Genomic DNA, 12149 nt, shown 5'->3' with positions numbered 1-12149 from the left:
AATCAACTTTGAGAAGCATGTTATTGCACAGATAGTCATTCAGATAGAGGGCTGCTTATTATAAAAAGTAAAAATTGACAGGAAAAAAGAGTACAACTTCCTAAAACAAGTTGCTTAAAGGTAATTGTAGGGATTTCGTTTGTCAAGCTAACTGTGAATGTGCTTGAACTCTATTTCTGGGTACGAGTCATTGGACTGAAATATTGTCAGGTTTAGAACATATACACATTTGATTATGTTAATACTGCTTTCAGTTTGGAAGAGCCTTATACCTAAGGATTCGGTAACAACAACAGCTGGAAAATAAAATTTTAAATGTGCTAAGATACAGAAAAAGCTCTTCCAACTGTTTGTGAATTTAACTTAGAGGGGATTTGAAAGTCCAAGTCTTCTCTTCTAGCTATTCTTTTTCTTTATTTTTTTTATTTTTTGGCTCAGCCATAAATTTGGGGATTTTCAATGTTTTGCTATGAGTCATTTAAAATTGAGACTTGCTGATTACTAGTTAGGCATTTTCTCTGTCATCCCCAGGAAAGATGTCCAAAGACCGGGCTTTGAGGAAACAGCAGCAATTGAATAATTTGGTAGCAGTGGTGAAAAAGCTTGCTAAGCCTGGAGATGTGATTGTGGATTTTTGCAGTGGAGGGGTAATGTATATTTTCTTTACAAGATGCAATTTCTTTTGGCTTTCATCTTTGCAGTTCCTGAAGGATGGAACCACATGCAAAAGTACAAGCTTTGAAACTTTACCTGCTTTCAGAGGTTTTGTCACCGCTTATGAGATGCTCAGCCTGAAATGAGTCAAGAACAAGTTCACTGAAAAGTGATCTATAGATTGTTTTTGTTGTTTATTTTTGTTTTCACAGGGCCATGTTGGAATTGTTCTTGCTCATATGATGCCATTATGTCAGGTAAGTTTTAAGTAAGAAGTACAGACAGTGTAAACTTTTCATTTCTGATAATCATCTTGAAAAGGCATGCATCCAGGGCGAGTAAGCATGAAGACATAACTACTAATTTTAAGTCTTATGATCTGGTGAGAAATTCTTCATTAGCATATGTAAAGGTATTTATCACATTATGTTAGTGGAGAAAAGAGGAGATGCTATCCCTGAGAAGGAGAAATTAGAAAAAGGTAGGCCTTAAGAAAAAACAGAAGATTCCTTTACTATACAACCATTTAATTGGGTATGCTTTGATTCAGCAAAGCATCTAATTATAGTGTTAAAGTGCATGGCTGAGCTTATCCCTCTCTAACAAAGCTCTTAAGCTTGTTTTGTAAACTTAGTGTGAAGGTGAATTCCTTGTTATGAGGCTAATGTCTGGCAGCGTCTCTGCTCTCATTTTCTCATGATCTTAATGGTTTTGAGAGCTTATTAGCAACGTAAGTCCCCATGTCAGTCCACCAGGTCCAGCCAATATATGCTCTCTGCCCTTTTGAAAGACACTGTCTTGTACTTCAGTCTTTCAGTGACCAAGTGGCTGGTTGTTCAGTTCTAGTTCCTTGCAGTGTAAACTCTAGGGTTCAATTAACAAACAGTATTGAAAACTGTAGTTTTACTGATTAGACCCAGACTTCCTCCTGGGGACTTTATATAGTCTGAACAACACAAGGAATCAGAGAACCATTCGGGCTGGAAGTGACCTCAGGAAGCCATCCAGTCCCAACTCCTGCTTGAAGCAGGCCCAACACTGAATCTGGAGCAGGCTTTGCCCAGTTGAGTCTTGAAAACTTTGAAGAATGGAGATGCCACAGCATGACTGGGCAACCTGGTCGCCTGTGTGACTGGCCTTGTGGTGAAAATGTCTTTGTTACATCAGTGGGAACCTTCCAGTTCAGTTATGTCTGTTGTATTTTGTTCTCCCACCATGCACCTACATAAAGAGCCTGGCTCCATCTTCTTGATAACCTCCTTGTTGGTAATGGCAAGCTGCCATTAGGTCCCCTCCGTGAAACTCTCTCTTCAACAAGCCCAGTTTCCTTAGCTGTAACTCACAGAACAAGTCTTGTATTGGAAGTCTAAAACTTGATAGAGTATTTCAAATGAGGCATAGTGAGCCGCAAATGAAGGAGAATAAGGAAATAACATGGTAAGATGCTCGCTATTAAAAATTCCTAAGAAGTTATCCTTATGTGTTGGTATTGGTAATTAATGTTTTGCTCTGAGTGGGGCTCAACATGCCCAATTAAGGAATAGTGCATGATGTAAAATTTTTCTGGAAAAAAGTTATCGTATGCCAGAAGAATGTACTAGTAACTTCTAACTTTGTAATGCTGTGTCATGGAGATGAAGATAAAATTAAGAGATTCTATGAAGAGAGTGATTTCTAGTAATTATTAAAAAGCCTCGCACCTTTCTTTTTCTTTTCCTATATTAGTAGAAAATTAAGATTTTCTCCTCTATATTGGTTTTATGTAGTTCTCTGTTTTTAACATAAACAAATATCACAGTTATTCTCAAATCAGAACATTCAACAGTATGGTGGACATTATTTGCTTTTTTTATTCTTTTCTTGATTATGTTACATTGCTTTGAGAATTGACTGGGTGAGATGGGACCCTGTGAAAGGAGTGGGAGACTGCACCTTTCCTAGGCATGCTCCTCAGACTTTCTCAACTAAACTGCAAAGTTATGTGCCTATTAATAATGCACCTTGATTTGCCTGTATACTTTTTGCCTTACTTTCCTATGTATGAAATCTAGGTGGTGCTAATAGAAAATAAGGAATTGTCACTGATCCGCGCCAAAGACAGAAGCGATGAACTAGGTTTAAACAACATTTGCTTCATTCAAGCAAATTTGGACTATTTTAATGGAACTTTTAATATTGGGGTAAGTGAGAGTTTTTTTAATTTTATTTTGGTTAATTACTGTTAAAACAACTAAAATATATGAGTAAAGAAAATTACCTGTATTCTTACAGATATTTCTGATGCTATACAAAGCACTTATAAGCTGTAGCTTAGTCGTCTTAAAGCTGAAGGTTTGTGGTACAGATGGGCATGTATCCTCTAGTGCTGTTTGCTTTGGTTGTTTAAAAAGGGAAATGAAATGCAGTGCAGGAGAAAAGGAGAGAATCAGTATTGCATTAGTTTGCTATTTATTATTTGTTGCAAATTGGCATCACTTCTGTCATTATATGAAGAGTGAAGAAAAAGCGGCTGCTCCAATCATGTACAAAATAGGTGGGTGTTGCTTGCCATGTTGAAGCAAAATAGTGCAGTAGATTCTTGGTTTAGTCATATTATTTTAAAATCAGTGATTTATTAACAGATGTACTCTACTAGAGAGGATGTTGAAGAAGGGAGGCAAAGACTACTGTCATCTGGAGTTACCTGAAGTGAGTCAAAGTGAGAGTTAGCCGAAGTGAGTAAAGTGACGTCAGAGATGTATTTTAGGTGACAGTAAATGCAAAGCAAATGATTACATTATGCAAAACTGAGAGCAAACTATCGTGAGAGAGAGAATGTTATATTAATAGTATAAGTACTCATTGTGAAAGGTATACTCAAGCTGGATTATAAAGGCAGACTGATACCCTAGTTTTGTAGGACTCATGTTGAGCACTGTTGTTGCAGGTGTTAATCTGACTCTCAATTTTAGGTGTCTTGTCATTATTGTAAATGAGACCACAGTAGAGACCTGAGTTCTGCAGGAACAAAGTAGGTGGTTTGAATGCTGATTCAGAGTGTCTGTGTTAGCTCCCAAAAGTAAATACTGTGCATGTCTGTTTCTCCATAATTTTGCAGCCCTGGTGAAGAATAAGGCATTAACAGTCTCTTGTAACTCCGTGAAGATTCCCGTCTTCCAGTTTGATCTTCTGTTAATCGAACGTGAGCTTGTCCCTAGTTTTTAGTGGTCTGATTCCATAAATCATCCATCCAAGGACCTGTTATAGCTGTAGCTTAGTCGTCTTAAAGCTGAAGGTTTGTGGTACAGATGGGCATGCATCCTCTAGTGCTGTTTGCTTTGGTTGTTTAAAAAAGGAAATGAAATGCAGTGCAGGAGAAAAGGAGAGAATAAATCATATTAGTTCTTCCAAGTGTAAATTTCCAGTTCTCTAGCTTTGTTCTCTGTGCTGTATTGTCACAAAAATCTCACAGTGGGTGAACTCTAGCTCTGTCTCAGAAAAATCATGATCTCATGAATAATTTACTAAATTCTTTGTGCCAAATGTGTAACTATAGTTTATCAGTAAAATCAATTTCCAGTTTTGTGCTCACTTTTGTATTCTTTTTTGGGTGTCTTTTTAAAGTTAATACTAAGTTAATACTTCCTTGGAGTTTTTATTAAATAAGTGTTCTCCATTAAGTTTTATGGCAAGAAATATGTTAAGTGTGTGTCAGAAAAATTCAGTTAAATTCTTCATACCCTAGTCTGTTTCTATTTCTACTTCTATTCAAGTTACTATTCAATAGACAAAGCTGGAACTTTCCCTTTCCAGCTTATCCAGTTGCATATTAATCTCAGTTTTAGAATTAGTTGCATTGTGTGCTGATTCACTTTTTCAGGATGAACTCATGTTTCCTATGCAACATTTCTGCAAATAAGGCTGGAGCTGGCTCTTGGTAGTAGCAGAAGTATTTGGTAAATAATCTAAAGTTCAGCTTCATTTTTGTCATTATTTCATAAGCACTGTTCTTGAACTGCTGATACAATTATTATAATTTGCAAGAAAAATGATAACAGAAAAATACAAAGTGTATCACAATAACAAGGTAGAATAATTGCATAGTATTGATGCTCTGTAGGAATAATAGGGACAGTTTAATTCTAATTTCTAGAAGATAGATACAGATCAAACCACGTAGAAAGTTCTATACTCTTTATTGTACTATATAATAAATGAAATATTTTACAGATTGTTTTCCCATTTTTTAAGAATATTACTCATATAATGGGAAAAGGCAATATCATATTGTAATACATAAAATACAGGTATGTACAAAACTTGGCAATTCATTGTTTATCAACTCTTCTTCTAAAGTTTTTAAAACTCTTCACTCATTGCATAACTTCACCATTGTCAATAAAATAATACATCATAATTGTGAGGTTGGACATGGTGACAAGAAATTCACTGATTATGGACTTCTCAAGTGAATATTAAATCATAGATCTTTTCTGATATTCTCATTCTGAAATGAATTGTCACATGTCCTCGTGTTGCTATATAAAAAGTGCTTGAAATATGAAGATGTATAGAAAAATGAATGTTGAGCTCTCTGGTTTTGGTATTAATTTAAAATGCATTTAAATGCATTTTTAGTTACCTTGACATAAAATTGTACTACCTTATTTTGCTATTTTCCTATCTGTTATCAACCAAGTTCAAAAGTAGACTGAGAAAAAAAACTGTCAACTAACTAAATCTCTTTTGCTCCACAAAAAATTGCTGCCTTTCTAAATCATTGGGATGATGAAGATCAAGGTTCTGAAGAAGTTTATTTGAATGACAAACTTGCTATTAAATTGGAATGTTACATGATGTAATACAACCAGCAAACATTAAAGAATTTCAATCTAAAAGTGAAAAGTTTCCAAATGTCTCCATGCAGTGTTTGTTTACATGCTAACAGCCAGCGTAGTCTTTAAGTTCTTTGTTGGTTTTAATATTTATTATTTTATACTACTCATATACTCAGCTAATGTGTGGGAACAAGCTGAAACAAGATGAGACGTTCAAGTGGTTTTTTTTTGTGTGTGTGTGTGTTGATTTGCTTTTTTGGTGGTGGTCTCCTTTTTAAGAATACTAAAGTGAAGGTAAGGTTTCAGGAAACATTCTTTTCTTCCCACCTTTCTATGTGTAGAAGGCCATATGGGGGAGTTTCGGCTCTCGTTTAGTACGAGGCAATGGACTTGCACTGCATTAGCTTCATTGCTGTTTTCAGGGAAGGGATTTTGGCCACGTTATTTTCCTGTGTCTGTAGATGTATGGACTTGTGAACTAAATGTGGTAGCTACCTTTTGTTCTCACTTCTTACTTAGTTTAGATAACAAGTGTAATATATAGGGTATCCTGAGAAAACTTTGTATTGAATTTTGTGACTTTTCACATAACATGAATTGATTCCGGGGAACCCAAATAAGAAATCGATTGGTTTGAAATTCATACAGGCCCAACAAAATTACTATGTATATATTTTTTTAAACTAGCAATGGTTTAATGTCTCTTTTTCAAACATGCAAACAAAGCAGAAGTCTTTGGCTTCTGCTTGCAGAAATGGGCATGTAGCTGTAATTATATTCTATGATGCATCTAACATAGCTATGATTTTAGGAATCTCTTTTTGATGTTAAACTATCTGTATTTTTTGTTGTTAAATTCGTATTGATAGAAAGCTTTCATTATGAAATTACTACATTTCCTTATTCATTTTGTAGTGTTCTGCTTGAGACGACAGTATTTGTTAACCATCTGCCTGCAGTTACAGTTCTGCTGATGATCAACAGTCTGTTCAGCTGAGCTTTCAGCAGCAGCTTGCAAACAAAAACTGTCTTCGTTTTAATCCAAATCTGAGAGCAAAGTTTTTACTTCCAATTCTTGTACTTGAAAATCAACTCTGAACCTTTAAATATGAGCTTTGCCATTTTAAATCTTATTTCTAAATTTATTGTGAATAAAACACATAGAAAAAATGCAATTTTACAAATATGCACAGCTGCATAAGGTAACAGGCACAATATTTAATTAAGGGAAAGACAGACTGTATATTTTCAGCAGGGCTGACAGAGTGCAGAAGCAAATCTAGCTGAAGCCTGACTTTTCTTGATTTTTCATTTGATGTTTGGGATTCTCTCCTGTCTAATAAGGTACAAATGGCAATGGGAGTTTTTTGCTGTCGTGAGAGCTGAAGAACTTGCTGTCATTAAATTCTCTTCCTCATTTGTCAAAAGACAACATTTATTTTTCCCTCGGGACTTAAAAAGACATTTAGAGTCACTTGTCAGATTCAAGCTTTTAAAAGTGTGCTGTGTATTTCTCTCCAAAGTGTGAATGGCTTTTGTCAGTGGTACCAGTCTTCAATGCAGTGATCTTTTTTCAAAGCAGAAAAGCATTTCTGTTATTCTTTGTAGTGTTCAGGAAATTGTGGTTTAATTGTCTGGGAAATTAAATAAGGAAGTATTACATACAACCTCTCTACAATTAAAAGTTATAATTTAGGATTCAGCATGTTTACAGCATATTTTACTGAATTACATATATTTACTGAAGTACTTACTGAAAGAAAAGCATGGTACTTAGGTGCAGTTTGGAACACCATAGGGTAACTTGGTAAGAATGGAAAGGTTGGTCGCCTGGGTAAGTATGTTTGGTTAGAACTAGAAAGCACTGCCTCCCTTCCCATTTCTAGTGTGCAGCGGTCTCTAATTCGCTCACGCAGTCCAGCACCGTTGTCATTCTGGTATAGGATGCAGTTTTGTTCCCAACCGCTGAGCCCCGTTGAACACGGGGACTGTGCCTTGCAGCGCTGTGGAGTCCCGGTGTGGCTGGAGGGGGACGGAAACCAGAGCTAGTCGTGGAGGAGAGTGAGGAGTAGAGATGGTACGAGGTGAATTCTGCGCCTGAATTTGGGGAATTTTCAAGTGTTGAGAGCAGTTCAGAGTAAGTTTGCATATAATAATAACAGATTCATAACTGACTCCTTCTTATAAACTCTGTTTGGGATCACCACTGTAGTGACACATCGCAGAGTTTGTCTGAGCTGTGGGAGGACGGTATAAACATTCACTGATGGTTCCAGCTGGGGTGTTTGCAATCCAAATAGAGAAGGCAGAGAAATGTAAGAAGGTAAACAAAGTTTCAGGCATACTTTTGAAAAATCCAGCCTTACTTAAGATTTCTCAGTTTAGATTCCCATGATCGGTAATCACCTCTGAAAACCACGGCTGTGCTTGGTAAGACTGATTGGCATCTTTTTAATGTATCTCTAGAATTCACTTTAGTAAAACAGTGCCTTAGGAACCATCTTTGTGGCTTCCATCTGGGCATGCATTGCAGCACAGAAATTAACACAACTAGATTGAAGCCCTTTCTCACAGCAGCTTTGTCTTGTACCACCATGGTGCCTAGTAGGTAGTATATATTTAATACATACAAGTTTTTGGACTCCAAGGGAAACAGAGGCAGACTTAACCTCTGCTCTAGATGCAGAGGAGGAGAACCAAAAGTAAGCTGAGACATGAGTTTTATGTTTTCAGAGGCCAAGGTGAAGGACAGTGGAGAAATTTATCATCTTCTCATCTGTTATTTGTATGTGAGTGCATGAGATTCTCCAGTCTGCTTAGACTCCAAGTTTTTTTTTTTTTTAGGGAAGATGGAAAAAGTCTAGAAATCCCCCCCCCCCTTTTTTTTCCCCAGAGTGTCCAAGAATTTAGATATGCTTAATACAACTGAGAAGCTGTTAGCATGTAAAACTTAATAACTTCCAAGTTCACACCCATAAATTGCTATTGCATTTCAGGGCCTCAGTCTAGTCTCTTCGCCATCTAACCTGTCCGTAGGGTATGTTGGCAGACTTTTTTAATGAACTCATGTAATGCACAAAGTTTCGAATTATTACTCTGGATGTCTGTTAACCTCAAACATCAGTTTAAAATACTTGAAGCGTTTCCTGTCGCATACAATAAACACAGACCCTCAAAAAGAGATGGAATTTACCTTCTAAGGAACTGTCCTAATGGTATCCTACTGGAAAACTGATTTTTGGAACAAGACTTCAAAACTTTTGAATTTAATTCAATTATTCACAGATTTAGTCCGTGTCCCACAGTATTAACAAATCAACGCAGCTTCGGAAACACGTTCCCTGCTAACTATAAATCTTGATCTGGTCTTGCCACTCAGTTTGCACACCTTTTTCTTTTCCTCTTTTCTTTTCCCCCCCACCCTTCCCTGTGAGCCATTCTGGTTCTTTTGTTATTTTTGTTTGTTTGTTTCTGGGTTTGTTTTCTTTTAGCATGTAAAGAATCCTTAAGGGAGAGTAAATGGCTTATTTTCTCCCCACTGCTGGAAAGATCTAAAGTACTTATGTTTTGGATTGCTTTGCTTGCTTTATTTTCTTTTAAGAAAAAATATGAATGAATCTTTTTTCTTTAGAACTCATCTATACCTGCTGCTTATTGTTGCTTGTAGTCTTTGTAACATAATTCCTGTTGTATCTCATCATAACGTCAAACAAAACTGTGGTAGTAGATTTGGGATAAATAAGAGAAACAGTTTGAAATAAAAAGAGCTAATTGAAGATGAATATTGGCATCTTTGTTTATATTGATCTTTGGAAATACATACAGAAGAAAAAGTACAAATTTTTGTGAGATAACTTATTTTTAACGCAAATTGTAGATTCTCTTGGATAACTTTTAAGTGACACTTGAGACAAATCCTTGAATGTGTGCTATTAACAATCCTTCATTTCAAAAAACATACATTGAGCAGAATTTTACAGAAATGCTGTGTACAGGTGGTATATTTGTTTGACAGACTTCGGGTGAGGTTGAATAGATCTAAAAGCTCTGGCAGTGCCAGATCTGAGGTTGGTGTCACAGGAGGCTTTCTTGTATCTATGTATATGTGCAACATTGCTCTGCATTTTCCAAGATGGTAGAGAGTTATTGAACCATAGTTATTCAGGACAAAACTGTTGTCTATTTTATGAGACAAAGATAGGCTGAAAGCTGGTACCATTACCGCTTCGGTATCATTTAAGCCCTCATATAATCAGGGTCTATTGGAAATAATTGCAATCACAAAAACTCTTTATATAAAATCAAGTTGCTATTTAAGAAAATTATACATGTAGTGGAGAGATGAACTTGGGAGAAAAGACATAACCATTTAGGTTTTCAAATTATATGTATGTGTGTGTATGTGTATATATGTATGTAGGTATATACATGTGTGTGTGTGGTGTGTATGTATGCACGTATTGTTTCAAAGTATGATAAGGCCCTAGTCTTACCAGCATTCATGAAATCAGGAGCTGCTCACATAAAAAGTCTCATGAAGTCTCATTGCAGTTCGAATGGGGGGAGGGTAAAGTAATAGAGGATTTGTTAAATTGCATTCCTACACTCTTTCAGTAAAAAAATAAAAAATAAAAAAAGGCATTATAGTGCACTTTTTTTTTTATAGTGCACAAAAAGTGCATTATAGATAACAGCAATGATGGATATGCCAAAATGTTCTCCAAGCTGTTACATATAATCAATAATTTCAGTCTTTAAATCTTTTTTTTCTAGTGCTAGTGATGATGTTACATCATTATTGTTTTATGCTGTGCTAAACGACCTTTAAAAATGACTTTTTGTGATTTAATTTCTGTAAGTCTCATGTTAAACTTACTCAAGTATTCTTTTCCGTTTGCAATTCAGTAGCTGTTTTTAGTTTGTTTGTTTGTTTTTTTTTCCCTGTACACAGAGAGGAGATTTAATGTATTCAGAGCACTCTTAACTCTCTTGTCCATTTTCTTCCTCTCTAGTTTGTTTACACAATAGCTTACAATCAAATGATTAAAACTTATTAAATACTGTCCTTTAAAAGTGACCTTCAGGTATATCTGTTGCTTCTCCTACTGTTTCTGCAGATCATTTCACACTGAAATCCATCTTTGAAACATGTCTTTGTATTTCTAGGTGCTTTTTGCTTGAAATAAAACTGGACTAATCACCATGGTTGCTTATGATTTAATTTTTTTCTGGAGCTATGCTTTCTGTTGAGTTGATAGGATGATGCAGTACTTCTGCTTGTTGAGTACTTTTGATGAGTGACTCTTGTTCAGTGTTGACAGATCCTTAAGTGAAGGGACTGTGAAGTTCCTTTGACATAGGAAATAGAAATGAAAAGCAGAGGAATCAAAGACCAGGTCTTTGCCTTCATAGCCTTCATTGCAGATTCTCCTTTGGATATTTAAGTAATTCAATCAACCAAGAAAATGCTTCAACAGGATTTTATGTATGACATCAATATAAAAATTTGTGTCATCTTCCCCCCCGCCCCTTTTTTTCTTCATTGCAGGTAGCTCTGCATGCCTGCGGTGTGGCAACAGACATGGTGATCGAACACTGCATCAAGGCTCAGGCAGCCTTTGTCATCTGCCCATGTTGTTATGGCTTCATTCAAAATACAGTGAAGTTTACATATCCACAAAGGTAAACTTAGGCTAACAAAATGAATTTTAAAATGTCAATATAAAAGAAGAAAGAAAATACTAAAAAAGATTACAAGTAGTCAGTTGAAGATAATTGCAAGTGTCCAGGCTAAATAGGTTCACATTTAATGCAATTGTCTACTCTTTCTCTTTGCAAATTTATCCTGGAAGGGGGGAGACATTATTAATTCCTGGAATATCTTTTTTAGATTTATCTATTCGCAGCAGATCACAAAGACTCTGTAGCATCAGTACAGTAGATAGATCAATCACTGTGTGTAATATGCAGACCTCTTACCTTGAAATCAGAGTGTTAATAGAAGACTCAGGAAAGATACTGTAAGAAGGGGAATTGACAATCAGAGAAAGATGTAAGAGATCAGCTTAAAGAAATGGGTCTGCTTTATACCACGGTATACTGCTTGTGAAGCTCCTCTGATTTATTCTCAAGTAGGCAAGCTCACTTGTATTTCTGTTTGTATTTTTAATAATTCTTCAAGGGACTGCGTAGATACTTTGTCTTTTCCAAATCTACCTTGTTGGAGATGCTTGTATTTCTTAGGTTTAAGAATCTTAATGGCTCTGATAAAATATAATGTAAAGGATAGGTATAAAGTGGCAGAAGATAACAGCTTTCCAAGGCAGAGTTAGATGGGGGAGAACTTTTTTTTTTTTTTTTTTTTTTCCCTAAAGTTGAGCTTTGTGTTTTGGATGTCCAAAATGAATTGAATTTAATTCTAGTAGGAATTACAACATTGTCTTAGGTATATATTTAGCAAAGTAAGAAATAGAATCTTCTCTCTTTAAAGGAATCAACAAATTTTTTTAAAAACCTTATGTTTCCATGTGAAATGTTTTTCATACTGTTCCCTAACATTCAAATGTGCAGGCGTAAAAGTGCTTGGGGAGTAAATATTTATATTTTTCAGTTGGATAAACCTTGCATTTAATGGTACTTTCTTAGTCAATTAGATTCTTCTATTGTGTTTATAAATGT

At 35.7% G+C, this 12149-nt stretch overlaps 1 protein-coding gene across 3 annotated transcripts in view; it reads left to right on the top strand.

The window, feature by feature from the left end:
- GSTCD (glutathione S-transferase C-terminal domain containing) overlaps window positions 1-12149 on the top strand; it is an 86668-nt gene that overhangs the window by 59855 nt on the left and 14664 nt on the right. For all 3 annotated transcript variants that reach the window (XM_062574149.1, XM_062574148.1, XM_062574147.1), the window contains 4 exons: window positions 532-647; window positions 867-911; window positions 2706-2834; window positions 11020-11153. In XM_062574149.1, coding sequence (XP_062430133.1) covers window positions 532-647; window positions 867-911; window positions 2706-2834; window positions 11020-11153 — 424 coding nt within the window. The remainder of the gene's footprint in view (window positions 1-531; window positions 648-866; window positions 912-2705; window positions 2835-11019; window positions 11154-12149) is intronic.

Source organism: Rhea pennata, chromosome 4, assembly GCF_028389875.1.
Source record: "Rhea pennata isolate bPtePen1 chromosome 4, bPtePen1.pri, whole genome shotgun sequence".
NCBI lineage: Eukaryota > Metazoa > Chordata > Aves > Rheiformes > Rheidae > Rhea > Rhea pennata.
This window is presented reverse-complemented; position numbering and strand designations above follow the sequence as displayed.